At 45.1% G+C, this 15,444-nt stretch overlaps 1 protein-coding gene across 2 annotated transcripts; it reads left to right on the top strand.

Moving 5' to 3' along the window:
- Positions 1–3: 3 nt before the first annotated feature.
- LOC131497596 (protein SCO1 homolog, mitochondrial) lies at positions 4–15,347 on the top strand. 2 transcript variants are annotated; one of them, XM_058703982.1, is made up of 6 exons: positions 4–341; positions 1,666–1,756; positions 5,064–5,168; positions 5,993–6,085; positions 9,671–9,786; positions 14,425–15,347. In XM_058703982.1, exons 1-6 carry the CDS (start codon positions 57–59, stop codon positions 14,557–14,559), a joined length of 825 nt encoding a protein of 274 aa, XP_058559965.1. In that variant the 5' UTR covers positions 4–56; the 3' UTR covers positions 14,560–15,347. The 2 variants fall into 2 exon arrangements, with proteins under 2 accessions (XP_058559965.1, XP_058559964.1); XM_058703981.1 differs by having other exon boundaries at positions 5–341; positions 5,064–5,261.
- Positions 15,348–15,444: the final 97 nt, after the last annotated feature.

The raw sequence follows: 15,444 nt of genomic DNA, 5'->3' as shown, positions 1-15,444 counted from the left end.
GGAGCCGGCGCCGGAAGTTGGGGGGCGGGCTAGAGGAGGCGCGGTCTCCTAGGTCCATGGCGGGCTTCTTACGGATACCGGGGTCCGCTATGCGGCTTCCGGGGAGCCGACTTTGGCGTCTCCTGCCCCACGGACTCGGGGTCTGGGCCCCGGCGGACGGGACCGCCGGAGCCTGGATGAGGCAGCTCTGCGCGCTGCGAGAGGAGGCGCGACGGACCTCGGAGCTCGCACGCAGCTGCCGGGGAGACCGGCCCCTCTGCACGGCGACGCCACCTCCACCGGGGTCGTCGGGTCCCGAGCCGAAGGGCCGCAGAGACCCCACGCGGCCCTCCAAGCCCGGGGTGAGTGCACAGCCGGAGCCCTCCCTCTGTCCGTCGCGTCTCCACGCCGGCCCGCGACCTCCCCATCCCACTTGGTCGCAATCTCGGAAACCACTCGGCCGGGCCTGGAAGGGTCCTCGGCTCAGCCTTACGCGGTCACAGACTCTCATCCCGGACTCTCATCCCGCGACCCCCTCGGTTTGCGGGAGGTCCCAGCGCGGAAGAGAGAACCGACGCCTCCCCGCGGTTAGATTCTCGGGTTTGGATTGTAGTGCGCTTTTGTGCCCCCTGCCCCCAAAATGAGTTCGGGTGTTCTTGAAGGTCTCAACCTTGAACTGACCAGGAGTGAGGAATCCAAGCATGTTAATTCCTGTCACTTGAACGCCCCTTTAGATGTTCGATGTGTACGTTGAAATTGAGCAAAATGTGGGTCGTAGTTGCGTGCTGGGTATGCCCTCTTTGATTTCGCTCAGGTTCTAGTTCTGATCTGGAAAAACCTGAGAGCCGCTCCGCACTAGTGATGGTTAAGAGAAGTGGGTTTTAGAAGCTGGGGGGAGAAGGGTAATGAATTAGACCAAGGTAGTGAACATCTTACTTACCTTGGGACCTGAAAAAGAGTACAAAGAATTAACTTCATGCAATTTGCAAGAAGCTCCATTTTTAGATCTCTTCTACTTTGACTTTGTTACTTCTGGAAGCCAGAGTTAGAGTGACCTCCCAAATTGTTATTTGGTTTATTTATATTTTCCATATCAGCACAAACACATAGTTAACTGGATTTGAAATCAGCCACTATGGTCAAGGTCACACGTGTTAACAGTCCTGGTACTTGAGCTTCAGGTCCTCTTTCACATGAAAGGAAATGGACTTAGGGAATTTCTTCTTGAAAAGGAATGCCTCTGTAATTGTGTTGGGAGCCCAGATGGAATTGCATCCACAGATACTGTCAAGTATTTTTTTTTTTCAGTTTATTTTTTTTTAACATTTATTCATTTTTGAGAGACAGAGCTTGCATGGGGGAGGAGCAGAGAGAGAGAGAGAGGGAGACACAGAATCCGAAGCAGACTCCAGGCCCCGAGCTGTCAGCACAGAGCCCGATGCGGGGCTGGCTCGAACTCACAAACGGTGAGATCGTGACCTGAGCCAAAGTCAGACACTTAACTGACTGAGCCACCCAGGCGCCCCAGTATTTTCTTATCCCAGAGCAACACGAAACATTCTACATGTTGAAGAAGATCAAGATGTGTGTTTATGTATGTTAAAAACTACCATAGTAATAAATGTAGGACGATTGCATGTTTGCATCTGACTAGTATTTTTGTTTGTAAAATCTCTGCCCCAGTAGCCTGTTTCCTGGAAGTCTTTAGCATTCACATTTGCTATTGGTGGAGCCTTATTGGCTGGAATGAAGTACTTCAAGAAAGAAAAGACAGAGAGTAAGTAGATATTCTCTGCTCAGCTCTGAATAAAACCTTTCTTTTTTTTTTTTTAAGCATCTTTTATTTTGTTCTTAAACTTTTTATCTTGCAATAAAAGTTTTTAGTGTTTTTTTATTTTTGAGAGAGAGTGTGTGAGCAGGGGAGGGGCAGAGAGAGAGGGAGACGCAGAATCCGAAGCAGGCCCCAGGCTCCGAGCTGTCAGCACAGAGCCCAACGCAGAGCTCGAGCTCACAGACTTCGAGATCATGACCTGAGCTGAAGTCAGATGCTTAACCAACTGAGCCACCCAGGCACTCCTATCTTGAAATAATCTTAGATGAACAGAATGGTTATAAAGATGACACAAGAGAGTTACTATGTACCTTTCACCTAGCTTTCCCTATTGTTAACAAATTATATAACCATGGGTCATTTATCAAAACTAAGAAATTAAGATTGGTTCAGTACTGTTCACTGAATTCCAAACTGGATTTGGAATTCACCTGGTTTCTCATTGTGTTTTTATCTGTATTCAGATGCCACTGTGTAACAATATGAAGACTTAATTGTGAACAGATGGGAGCGTGGGTGGTATGACGCCCAGAGGGTTCCCAAGGATGACTTAGATGCATTCCAGCCATCGAGGTGCTCGTGACAGGGAAGCAGACACAGAAGGATTTCACTAGAAGAGGTTCTCCCCAGCCTCTGAAGGGCCAGCCCCTCCTACAGACCACCAAGTATCAGCAGAGGGAAGGGCCACAGGCTGACCTTGGATGATGGAGGGAAATAGGGAGAATCTGGTCAGGGAGTGCCAGGAACTGCTCTGGCTTAGCACTTGAAATGTCCAGAAATTGGCTACGAGAACTTTATATTTTAGTCACTACTCCAGGCTTTTAAGATTTGGTTTAAAAGTTTCTAGTCAAACTTTAAAATATCACATGGGGCGCGCGGGTGGCTCAGTCCATTGAACATCCGACTTCGGCTCGGGTCATGATCTTGTGGTCTGTGAGTTCGAGCCCCGCGTCGGGCTCTGTGCTGACAGCTCAGAGCCTGGAGCCTGTTTCAGATTCTGTGTCTCCCTCTCTCTCTCAGACCCTCCCCCGTTCATGCTCTGTCTCTCTCTGTCTCAAAAATAAATAAACGTGAAAAAAATAATAAAAAGATAAAATATCACTTAAATCTGTTCTGGTTCTTCAGAGTCTGTTTTGAAGCCTTGATACAAAGGATATGTTTAGATCTGGGAGAATTCATAGGCTTCTAGAATCTTAGCAGTAGAAGGCCCATATTGATATACAGACCTGTTTGTTTTGTGTAACAACCAGTATTTTATTGATGGGATTTTCATATTCTAGTAAGAAATTAAGCTCCTTTAGTTTCATAAAGAAACAAAACAAGCCAGGAAAAGTAGTGGCAGAGACCATTCTAGAATAAGCAAGCTTTTGACTTTAGTTTGGAATTTCACCTGCGATAATATTTGTTTTATTAAAAACCCTATTGTGAAACGATATTTAAAGTATCTCCAGAGGCACATAGGTGGCTCAGTCGGTTAAGTGTCTGGGTTTCGGCTCAGGTCGTGATCTCACGGTTTGCGAGTTCGAGCCCCGTGTTGGGCTGTGCGCTGACAGTGTGGAGCCTGCTTGGGTTTCTCTTTCTCTCTCTCTCTCTCTCTCCCTCCCTCCCTCCCTCCCTCCCTCCCTCCCTCTCTCTCTCTCCCTGTGTCTCTCTCTCTCCCTTTCTCTCTTTGTGCCTCTCCCCTGCTCTCTCTTTCTCTCAATAAATAAATAAACTTTAAAAAATTCAAGTATTTCTAAACCATTTGAGAGTGTCTGCTGACATGCATCATCATCTCTACTCCACTGTGTACTTTTTTACAGACGGGCAGGTACGTTCTCCAATTTAATCATGATACAGCCACCAAAATCGGAAAATGAACATTGACATGTTCACTACCATCCAGTCTTCAGGCCTCATTCAAGTTTTGCAACTTGGCCTTCTTGGTAGCAGGAGTTCAGCTCAGAACCAGGCCTTGTACCTACTTGTCTCTTTAGGCTCCTTCAGTCTGTAGCAGTTTCTCCATCTTTACGAGACTTGGATGACCTTGAAAACTGTGACGATTACAGGCCAGTAATGTCCCTTAGTTTGGGTTTGTCTGGTTTCCTCGTGATCAGATTCGGGTCACGTTCCTTCAGCAGGAATGTCACAGAACTCGTGCTCCGTTCTCGTTGCGTCTAGTCTGGTGGCACAGGGCCTCCTTTGGTCCCGTTACTGATAGTGCTCAGGTTGAGGGTGTGTCTGTCAGGCTTCTGTCCCGAAAATGTAATTAGTATATATTTCGTGGTGTGCATTTACACACTTAAATGTTCATCCCAGTCCGCATCAAACTCTCCGTTTATTTATATCCGTGTGGACTCGTGCTCTCCTACGTATTTAATGAATCGTAATCCATATTCTCTTCATTTTGATGCTCCACTGTCCCCTGTTGGTCCCTGGCAGTCTGAGCAGCTCTTGTTCCTTGGGACACGTCTCCAGTGTTCTTTGAGTTCTTCCTTCGGTCTGACGTGACAGGATGTTCCAGGCTCGTCTTGTACTTCTCTGCCATGGCCCTGACACCCGCCATGTCTCCAGAAAGCCCTGTTCGCTTTTAGTGGAGGATGATACTTAGAACCCAGGGCCCGTTGCTGCTGGGTTGTGTCCACTGCAGGGTCCTCTCAGTGGACAGATGTGGTTACATCTACGTTTGCTTCTGTGTGAATGCATCTTGCAGCCACAAGTTGACCCTGGCACCTCCAGTTTCTGCACAGTACTACAGACTGCATTTGGGTTTTTTCTCCCCATCTTTCTACCTCTTGCCATGTATAACGCTTATCTTTAATTTACTTACTTGTTACTAATCCCCTGTATGGAACTGAGGTCCCATCACTGCTGTCCCCACCCCATTCAGATGCCCTTGGGACACTCGGGTTAAGACTCCTGGTGCCAGGCCACCCCCCTGCCCCACTTGGGCTCAGACAGTCCGCTCTGGGCCCCTGTGGCCCCTCCCCCACCACGGCCACACCTGATGACAGGACTGAACTATTCCAAAAGAGGAAGAAATACCTTTACCACTTTCTTAGAGTCCTCTCTACATACCATTCCATTCAATTTGGTTTTGTTGCATTGTCATAGGATTGTTTTTCTTGAAATATTTTTTAAGTTTCTAGAAAACAGACTGTTTAGCACATTTTGTGCCCCCACAGTCATTAGTACAGTACTGACCGTACATCAGGCATTTCAGTACCTGTGGTTAGATTGACTTGTTTAACGTGAGTGTTTGTATCTCTTTAAGAGCTAGAGAAGGAGCGGCAGCGGAGCTTGGGAAAGCCTCTCCTCGGGGGACCGTTTTCCCTCACGACTCATACTGGAGAGCCCGTCACTGACCAAGACTACCTGGGTCAGTGGGTCCTGATTTATTTTGGTTTCACTCATTGCCCTGATATCTGTCCAGAAGAACTAGAAAAAATGATTCAAGTCGTGGATGAGATAGGTAAGCCACCGCTAACTGTAAAAACTACTTTTCCGTAGTTGCACGTCCTCGGATTTCCGTTGGGCAAGGTGTTGTAATTATTTGCTTTCTGAGAATATAAAATTTCAGCATCAGGCTCATTTGCTGCTTTGATTCCCACGACCATATTCTCTACCAGAGGGAGCTTGTTCTGATGCCAAATGTTAAATTGCTTAAAAATGTGAGTGAGGTCTGTTCCCCTTTAGCGCTGCTTAATGTCCCTTGATTGTAGACATCCGTCACTGACACTGTCGTCGTCCCCGTGACGGACTAGCAAGACGGCGGTGTGGTCTGTGATGTGCCGTCAGCCGCACTGGTTAGTCCCAGACAGGAGGCAGGCCTCCATCCTTAAACTGGATTGTTTCCGGGGATTCAGTCCTCACTAATAGTTCACCTTGCCCTTGAGGTGTGGTGGGGGGAAAACCGCAAACATCGCGTTGGATCAGAACACGAGATGCCCACGTGACAGGACCCCGGTAATGCGTGTGCACCGGTGAAGGTGTTCAGTAGGATTCTTATCTGATCCCACCGCAGATACTCTGGGGACCTGCTCGCAGGCCATCCCATCCCTTCCCCATCCTCTCCTCCACGCTTAGGTGTCCCTGTGTTTCCCTAACCCTCGCTGTAGCACTTCCCGCTCTCTCTGCTGTAACTGCCAGCGTTCATCTTTTCCCCCGGAGCGTGAGTACTGACCAGTGGGAATATTCTTTCAGATGGAATTCCAACTCTGCCAAATTTAACTCCGCTTTTCATCACTATCGACCCAGAGAGGGACACCAAAGAAGCCATCGCCAAGTATGTGAAAGGTAGGTCCTATTAATAATGCTTTACATTTGTGTAGCTCTTAGAGTTCTTGAAAGATGGATTCATTCGACCTTACGTGCCTCGTGGACACAGGAGGACAAATGGTGTCGTCGTCAGGTTTACAGGTGAATAAAAAAGGTGAGGCTCAGTTGTGACCGTGAATAAGCAAATAAGAAACAAGTTTCTCAATTCCTGATGCACAGCTCTCTGTATTTTGTCACAGGAAGGACCAGACTTGGCCTCAGATATCAACTAAGTTAACAGAATCTTGAGTTGAGAGGCAGAACACATTGCTTCTCCTTCTGCCTCTGTACCTCATTCTCTCTGTAATAGGACAGGTGTACATCCTGGGAGTATGGACATTGGGAGATTAATGACATTATTATTATTTTTTTTTTTTTAAGTTTGCTTATTTTTAGAGAGTGAGCGAGCAGGGGAGAGGCAGAGAGAGGGAGACAGAGAATCCGAAGCAGGCTCCAAGCTGTCAGCACAGGGCCCGACACGGGGCTCAAACTCACGAACTGTGAGATCATGACCTGAGCCAAGTTGGACGCTTAACTGACTGAGCCACCCAGGTGCCCCAAGATTAACGACATTATGAGATGTGAGCACAGTGTGAACTCCTACCGTATACTTTATAAATCCAGAACATTTAGTATGAGAAGCACATTTATAACTTTTCATAGAAGAATCTCAGTTGAAACATCACATGCAGGTTAAAACCTAAGAGAAAGCAATTCTCAAGACCAAGTGCCGGTAGAATTAAGGATGAACGCCTACGTTCTTAGGAACTTGGGCAAGTTGCATAATCTCTTAGGATCCAAGTTTCTTCAGCTGAAAACATGACGGGAATAAGAATCTGTTTTGTTGTTATAGGAGTGACAGGAACATGGGCACTCAAAAGTCAGGAATTGGAATTTTAAGTCTCATTGTGGTGAAATTGATTTAGGCCAGAGGAGCTCATGAGTACTTCTACATTTAATTTTGTTATATGACCCCTTGCACTGTGTATCATCTAAAGCTTTGAGGTTTTTTTAAAAGTGTGTTTTGTGAAGGACCTGCTGTATCTTGTCATTTAACGTATTTATTGAGATACAATTGACGTATGATAACATGTACATATTCAAAGTGCACAGTTCTCTTTTGTCATGTCTGGACTTGTGACACCATCACCACCACCAAAAAATGAATATACCTGTCACCCCTTGTGCCCTTGCCCCCGTCCCATCCCCAGATCTGCTGTCTGTCAACATAGATTAGTTTCCATTTCCTAGAAGTCTGTGTCCACAGAATTATTTAGTGTACTCTTTTGTTTTTAGTGGCTTCTTTCCACATAATTATTTTGAGACCCGTCCATGATTTAGCATGTTATCAGTTGACTCTTTTTTATCTTCTGAGTAATATTCCAATGATGGACATTGGAGTCACTTTCAGTTTGGAGCTATTTACAGAGAGAGACAGCTGCCAAGACCATTCATGTACAAGCCTCTGTACAGACACGTACTTTTCATTTCCCTGGTAAACGCCTGACTGCTGGACCATGTGGTGGCTGTGTGTTCATCTTTTTAAGAAACTGATAGTATTCCAAAGTGGTTGTACGTTTTCACATTCCCAGCAGCCGTGCATGAGAGCTCTGGCTCCTGCCCGTGCTCCCCACACTTAGTGTGGTTTGAAGAGCACTTTATTGGTTTAGAGACAATTAGAGACCCTTCTTTTAGTTTCATGTGTAAGAAATCTTTGTCCAGCCCAAGGTTACAAAGGCTTATGTTTTCTTAAAATTTTAGAGCTTTTATTAGATATTCAAGGTGAATTTGTGTTCACTGTTTGCAGGTTAGGCAGAAATTAGAACAATGGCATAGTTTATTCCAAAAGCAGTAAAAAGCAGGTATAACTCATGGGGTGATAAATGATCTCTGATGGAAGTGTGTGTTACATTGGTGGCTATTTTCTTTTTAACCATAAATTAACCAAATCCTAAATATCTCCCGATAAGTAGGCATCTGAGTTCCTGTAACTGAAATGCAAAACCCTTACGGTAATATTCTCCACCAGCACATACATGCAGAGTGGTCATCTTGACCAGTTGCACTGGATGGGGTGGGCGGATTTGAAAATATTTAAGTTTGGGGCACTTGGGTGGTGCAGTGGGTTAAGCGTCCGACTCTTAATCTCGGCTCAGGTCATGATCCCACAGTGCATGAGTTTGGGCCCCACATCCGGCTCTGCACTGATGGTGCAGAGCCTGCTTGGGATTCTGTCTCTCCTTCTCTCTGCCCCTCTCCCCCGCTTGTGTGCTCACTCACTTGCTCTCAAAATTAATAAAGAAACTTAATAATTTTTTTTTACATATTTAAGTTCATATTTAGAAAATTATTGCAATTTCAGCAATATTTTTTAAAAGTTTTGGATATACAACTAATTCAGACTTCATTTACCTTTCTGTTTACTCAGAGTGGAAAAGAAAAACAAGCCATTGTGCTTTTTCAGTAGCTGAACAGATTTTCAATTTAGGTTGGATTAGTCCGAAAAATGAAAACAGGCTTTTTTCCTCTCTGCCTTTGGAAGAAGGCACTGCTGCTCAGTGTTGTACTTCCATCCCCGTGGTGGTTTGGTGACTTCACCAGCTCACTTCCATAAATCCCAAAAACCAAACAGTAAATACATGCCGGGAGGTTATTTGCTGGAAGATGAGACACAGCCCTGGACCAGAGTCGAGTGAATTGTGAAGCAAAAAGCAAACCTCTTTTTCAGGATACAACAAAACACTGTAATGCTTAATTCGTGGTAGTATCTTTAAGCTTGAGCATGTCTCAGAACCGTATCTGAGTATTTAAAAACAACTAAATTAATAAGAAATGTGATTTAAATGATTAGAACATATTCCCTCCAGATCATTACAAGAGGACTTTGAAAGGATTTCACTTCCATATGATAAAGAACCAGCTTTGGGTTTCAGTGATTTTTTTCCTCTTTTCAGTTTCATTGATTTCTGCTCCACTTCTTTTCTTCTCACTTTGGATTTAATTTGCTCTTCTTTTCCTAGCTTCCTAGGGGGATGTTTAGATTGCTGATTTTAGGTCCTCTCCACTGTATAAATTCAGTGCCACAAATATCCCTCGAAGGACTGCATTGGCTGCATCCCACACATTTCTATAAGTTGTGTCTTCATTTTCACTTAGTTCAAAATACTTTTAAATATCTCTTGAGATTTCTTCTTTGACCCGTGTGTTATTCAGAAGTATGTTTCGTCCCTGTGTGTCCTGGGATTTTCCAGCGATCTTTCTGTTACAGACTTTGAGTTCAACTCCACTGTGATCTGAGAGCACACATATGGTTTCTGTCCTTTTAAATGTGTTAGGGTGTGTTTGATGGCCCAGAATGTGGCCTGTCTTGGTGAACGTGACTTCTTCATTACAAGGGAGAGTTTGCGTTTGTTCTGTGTGCGTGTCTGTTCCTGTGAGTCACGAGGGGGGGACCAGGACACACGGAGAGAAAGCAGCAGCAGAGACTCTGAAGGCAGGGGATGGGGGGTGCTTTCACTCGCTTCTTATTTTTCACTGTGTTTCTTTTTTTTTTTTTTAATTTAGAATTTTCTCCCAAACTGGTTGGCTTGACTGGCACCAAAGAAGAGATCGACCAAGTGGCCAGAGCGTACAGGGTGTATTACAGTCCTGGCCCCAGGGACGAGGACGAGGACTACATCGTAAGTAGACACTTGAGTGCCGCCCACAGGCCGGTGCTCAGACCGCACGTTTGTGCCAGTCTGACAGTGGGCTGCAGAAATGAGAGAAAAGCTGAGATCATCACAAATTCCTCAGGAATTAGGGATATTTGAAAGGATAATAGAAGTATAATTTTTTTAAGGATGCTGATTTAATATATATTCAGTGTCCTTGTAATTGAATTGCCCATTTTCCTTTTCAGTGGCCCAGAAAATTATGGGAAAAGATATGATGAGTGGTATTTTAGATTCAGTAGAACATGGTACTTGGATACCATGTTGGAAATAAAGAGAACCCATCATTTGGGGACAAAGCTTTATTTAAATTTAAAAATATAGGAGCCCTGGGGCACCTGGGTGGCTCAGTCGGTTAAGCATCCGACTTCGGCTCAGGTCACGATCTCACAGTTCGTGGGTTCAAGCCCCACGTCGGGCTCTGTGCTGACAGCTCAGAACCTGGAGCCTGCTTCAGATTCTGTGTCTCCCTCTCTCTCTCTGCTCCTCCCCCACTCATGCTCTGTCTCTCTCTCAAAAATAAATAAACATTAAAAAATATATATATAGGAGCCCTGGGTGGCTCATTTGGTTGAGCGTCTGACTCTTGATTTCGGCTCGGGTCATGATCCCGGGGTTGTGGGATCGAGCCCGGCGTCAGGCTCCGCGCTGAGCGTGGAGCCTGCTTAAGATTCTCTCTGCCCCTGTCTCCAACTCGTACTCTCTCCCTCTCCAAAAAAATAATAATAATAAAATAATAAAAACCCATTGTCTAGGTTCTCTGTGTCCCCAGGCAAAAGGTATAAGGAGCAGTGTTAGGCCATGGAGAACTGCGTTTTTGGAATGAGCAAGAGTTCTGAAAATCAAGAGAAAAGACTGAAAGCTATAAGAAGATAGACTTTCCATCAGGTTTATTTTTATATGAATTATATACTTCAATTATATTCAATTCAAATATGAATTATATGCACAATTACGTGTTTACTATTTGCTTTCTGATGATGGTGACCAGAAATGCGGTCATTCCTGCACAGCTCATACATCCTCCAGCACTGCCCCCGGAGCCCTAGGTGTCCACATCACCCGGTCCCTCTTCTTACCTGGGCTTTCACAGTGAAGCACCAACAAAGGGCATCAGCACCACCCCACCCACCCGGTTTTCTTCTCAAACGGGACACTTTTTCCTGTCCATTAATAGTTGGCCTTGCCGTTTAGTATTAGTTCAGTTCTTCCCCCTCAGCTGTCATGCTCTGGTTTCTCTGTAACATTGGTCGGGTGGAGTGATTAATTATAGGAGCCTGTCTCCAAAACATGCCCAGCTATACAATCAGCTGCCCTTCGTGTGTTCTTTAAAATACTTTGAAATGTTGGTGTCGTCTACCTTGACTGTTTGGTCTGGGACCCAGCAAGAACACATCATTTTCATGCTGTCTGCCCTGTAACCAGGAGTGACAGCAGGTGTGTGCGAGATCATAGACATAGACACGTATTTGGCCACGGAGATTTGTATTCAGTTATAAGATAGTCACGCAGATAATCCAGAATATGAGTATTACTTTTTTAAGTTTAAAAATTAAAATGCAGATATCTAAGTCTTATGGAGACTTCTTGGACCTTCTGGAATACATCCTAGACCCGATTTTGAGAAATACTGGTTTACTGCCATAAGAATTTGACCTTTTGATCAGAACCAGTGAATTGTGCCTTTGAAGCTAATGGAACTGTATGTTAGCTTCGCTGGAGTTAATAATAATGAAAAAGAACCAATGAGTTCTTTGCTAAATCAACCAGTAGGGGGAGGCACTCTCCAGCTTGTTAGGTTTTTCATTGGTATGACTTCTGTCCTTTGAGGTCACAGATTTTCGTCCGCAAAATGGTGTGGGAAACTTCAGTCAAGATTTAAGGACCCGCAGGGAGTGAGGGAATCAGGCTTTCTTAATCTCAAGCAGCAGTAGCAAAGGGGAAGCTTCTGGCTTTTGAGTGCCCGTGGAATCTTCAGACTGATAGTACATGTGAATTGGATGTGCCAGGGACGCCTGGGGGGGTTCAGTCAGTTAATCATCCGACTTCGGCTCAGGTCATGATCTCACAGTTCATAAGTTCGAGCCCTGCGTCAGGCTGTGTGCTCAGAGCCCGGAGCCCGGAGCCTGCTTCGGATTCTGTGTCTCCTTCTCTCTCTCTGCCCCTCCCCTGCCCATGCCCTGTCTCTCAAAAATAAATAAATGTTAAAAAAAAAAAAATTAAAGAAATGGGTGTGCCAACCATTTAGGGTCCACTGGAAACTATATGTATATATTATTGATATATATATACATACATTATATATATATAATATTACATTCATATGTAAGTATTAAGTAGGAAGTATTTTTGAAAAACAACATAACTGGCTTTCAAACCCAAGAAAAGATGTGCAGTTCCACTCCTAATGAAAGAATGTGAATTGTATAATGCAATGCTATTTTGTACCTGTTAGATCAGCAAAGGTCAAAAGTTGGAAATGTATCATCGAAATCTAATTTGGGGAAAAAGGGAATATGCTGTTGGGAGGAAATTTGGAACCATGGGCATTTCTGTGCATAGATGATAGGAATTTAACTGAGAGACCCTCTTCGGAAGCCAAAACTGTCAGTATCTGTCAGCGTTTAAAGTGGAATACTGTTTACTTCAGAGATTCTACTTTGAGGGATTTTTCTACACCTGTACCCTACAGTGTTGTTCATAGGGAAGAACCAGGCAACCATTTTTTAAAAGCTACCCTGTACTTACTGGCGGAGAACGGTGTCCAACACCTTGTTAAATGAGAAAGCGTCTACGGGACGTTGTTGCTTCTGTATAGAAAGAAGTAGGCAGGTATGTACACTCGCTAACAGATGTGGACAGTTTTCTCTTGAAGAATCCAGAAGGATCTGGTGGCAGTGGTCCCCTTGGAGGAGAACGGGAGGGACTCCTGGAAGTCTGGAAGGAGTGGCAGGCTTCCCCTGTAGAAGTTTACCGTATATTCTTTTCGATTTTTATGCGCGTATATTTACTTTGCAAAACATAAAAATGCACGTGTCTGTGAAGCATACACACTGCTCCGCAGAACGCTGGCAGAGATCGTGCAGCAAGGTGGCAGGAGAAGCGGACTGTGAAATCGGGCAGGCCTGGGTTCTCAGCTTCGGTCTGGCTCTTACTGTTCTATAACTTCCTCTCCAGCCTGTTGGATTATTTCTAGAGGAGTGGGATGCCTGGCTCGGGACGAAGGTGGCATGTGACAGAGCTTGTCGGCGAACGTTGGCTTCCTGTATCTGTCCTGGGACCTACTAGAACTCTAAACTTGTGGGTTAGACACATACGACAGCTCTCGCTCTGCCCACAAGCCAGCTGGACGTTGAGACACGGCCACTGACAAGTTTGACAGATACGGGTAGAACGGTATTTTCGTTCTGTACTAGAAAGTAATTTCCAGTAAGAACACTCATAACATAAGTCCCCTGGAATTTTAGTTTTTTAAGGGAGTGAGAGAATCGAGTACAAAAAGAAACAGAAAAACGGAAGCTATAGATACAGAGGAAGGCGTAAAGCGTGAGCTGGAGACCCAGTTCTGAGTCGGTATCAGATATGCGGAGAAACGCTGATCCCCCGTCCTGCTCCTTCAGCGAATTATTCCAGGACACGTGAAATCACCAGCTGTTTGAGCTCTTGGGCACATTCTTTCCTTCTGTGCGCAGGCAAGTGGCTCTTTCCATTTGCTCTGTGTTTACAAATGTGTGTATATAAAAAAGCAATAACCTCACAGACCTATAATGTGTGGCGGGTGTATTTGGGGGTGTCTCCGGTTCGGTATGTGTGATCACATTTCGGTCTTTCTTTTTGTCTTGCCAAATAGCAATCAAGCCTGCAATAAATTCCAAGGACTCCTTAAGCGCCAAGCCTTCTGCTCATTTAAAGTTGGATTAAGTGCAGGCATATAAATAAAAACTGTATGACTGATCCAAGCTTAGGTTAGAGGTAGGAATGTTTTCAGAACTTTGCTCGGAAAATAGATAACTGTAAGACGACTCCTCGGAGGGGTAGCATGTATGTCTCCTGAGGACGGCCCAGGTGATCTGCCTCAGATAGGATCATTCGGCAGAGTATATGCCAGCTTCCTGGGGGAGAAAAACCCTTATTTCCACGTTTCCATGTGAGTCACTAATATCAGGACTAAATAGCACTCCAGAATGTATAAATCATACACTTACAGTAGTGGTGACTTTTCTGGGTTCTTCTGATACAGTGTGGTAGGCAGCATTTGGGACCAATGAGGTACCCGTTTCTTCCAAAAGCAGCAGCCATTTCTTGGAAGTCGATTCTCCGAGATCAAGTGCATGTGTGTGTTATGGACAGAACCAGAAGAATCCCAAATTCTAGCTGATGTCTAAGGCAGTAGTCTGTGGAGAGTGCTGGAATGCAAACAATTTTAGATATTTGTCACCGTGAATTTATGAAAATAGGCTTAGACGCATTCTGTAAACGATACATGTTACAGAGGTTATTTAATCATTAATGTGAAGTTCTCATCTGCAGCATTTAATCAGAAAAAGAAGCGACTTATTTTGGTAATCTTTTTGTCCTTTCCCTCCCCCACCTTTTTCTCTGCAGGTGGATCATACAATAATAATGTACTTGATTGGACCAGATGGCCAGTTTCTAGATTATTTTGGCCAGAACAAGAAGAATGCAGAAATAGCTGGTTCCATTGCTGCGCACATGAGGGAACATAGGAGAAAGGGCTAGCCAGAGCAGTGGCGCCGGGTGGATGTTCTCTTGCCAAAGAGGAGAAAAGCTTTGTCTCCCATAGGAGCCAACATCCATCTGTGTATATACATATGCAACCGACAGAATGGCCTTCGTACCGCAAGAACATCTGTATTGTGGACATCATGGGTGCAGTACAAATGGGTATTATGTTACCCTTGGGTTCAGCCAAGATCGATTCTTGGAACTGTAAAGATTACAACCGAATAGTCGCTTGAGACCGGAGGACCAAGTTACCGTGAAGCCGTGGGATGGACTCAGGAGAGACTCAGCAGGTGCATTTCTCCACGTCAGAGGGGCCCTCGGATCAGCACTGCTGTCTCTCCTGTGTCCTGGACCCTTGTCACCCGGGTTGTGGGGCTGAATTTCCAGGAAGAGTAGTTTCCACAGTGCCCTCGCTTTCCTCTTCGAGTTCTTGGTGGCTGGTAACAGTCAAATTAAAATCGGGCTCTTGGACGTTCACAGTTGGGTTTTTAGACCTGAAAGCATTTAAGTATAGTCTTCCGTGCGAACAGACACCATGGTCAAGTTTGTATTGTGCTTCCATCGGCACCTGCTGATTTTACAAACGAGGAAGTCTGTTGTTTGGGGAAGATGGGTCAGTTTCTCTAGGGTCCTTTTATGTGATTTTCATTTAAATGTGCCGGGTTTCCAGCCAGCTACCAAATGGGCAAAGGAGGATCTTGAATCGGGACTGTGGCACAGGGTTCTCCTCTGCCTTGGCTGGGTTGCAGTGGGTGTGAAATAAAGGTGTGCTCGGTTTTGCAGCTTGGACAGTGTGACCTTTCTTGTGGTGAAGGGTGGGTGCGTCCACGGCAGCACAGAGACCCGCAGACTCGGGTGGGCCCCTTGGGTGCTTGTTAG

This window comes from Neofelis nebulosa, chromosome 16 (assembly GCF_028018385.1).
Source record: "Neofelis nebulosa isolate mNeoNeb1 chromosome 16, mNeoNeb1.pri, whole genome shotgun sequence".
In the NCBI taxonomy this organism is placed as follows: domain Eukaryota; kingdom Metazoa; phylum Chordata; class Mammalia; order Carnivora; family Felidae; genus Neofelis; species Neofelis nebulosa.
The sequence above is the reverse complement of the archived record's forward strand: the minus strand, read 5'-3'. Positions and strand labels throughout refer to the sequence as shown.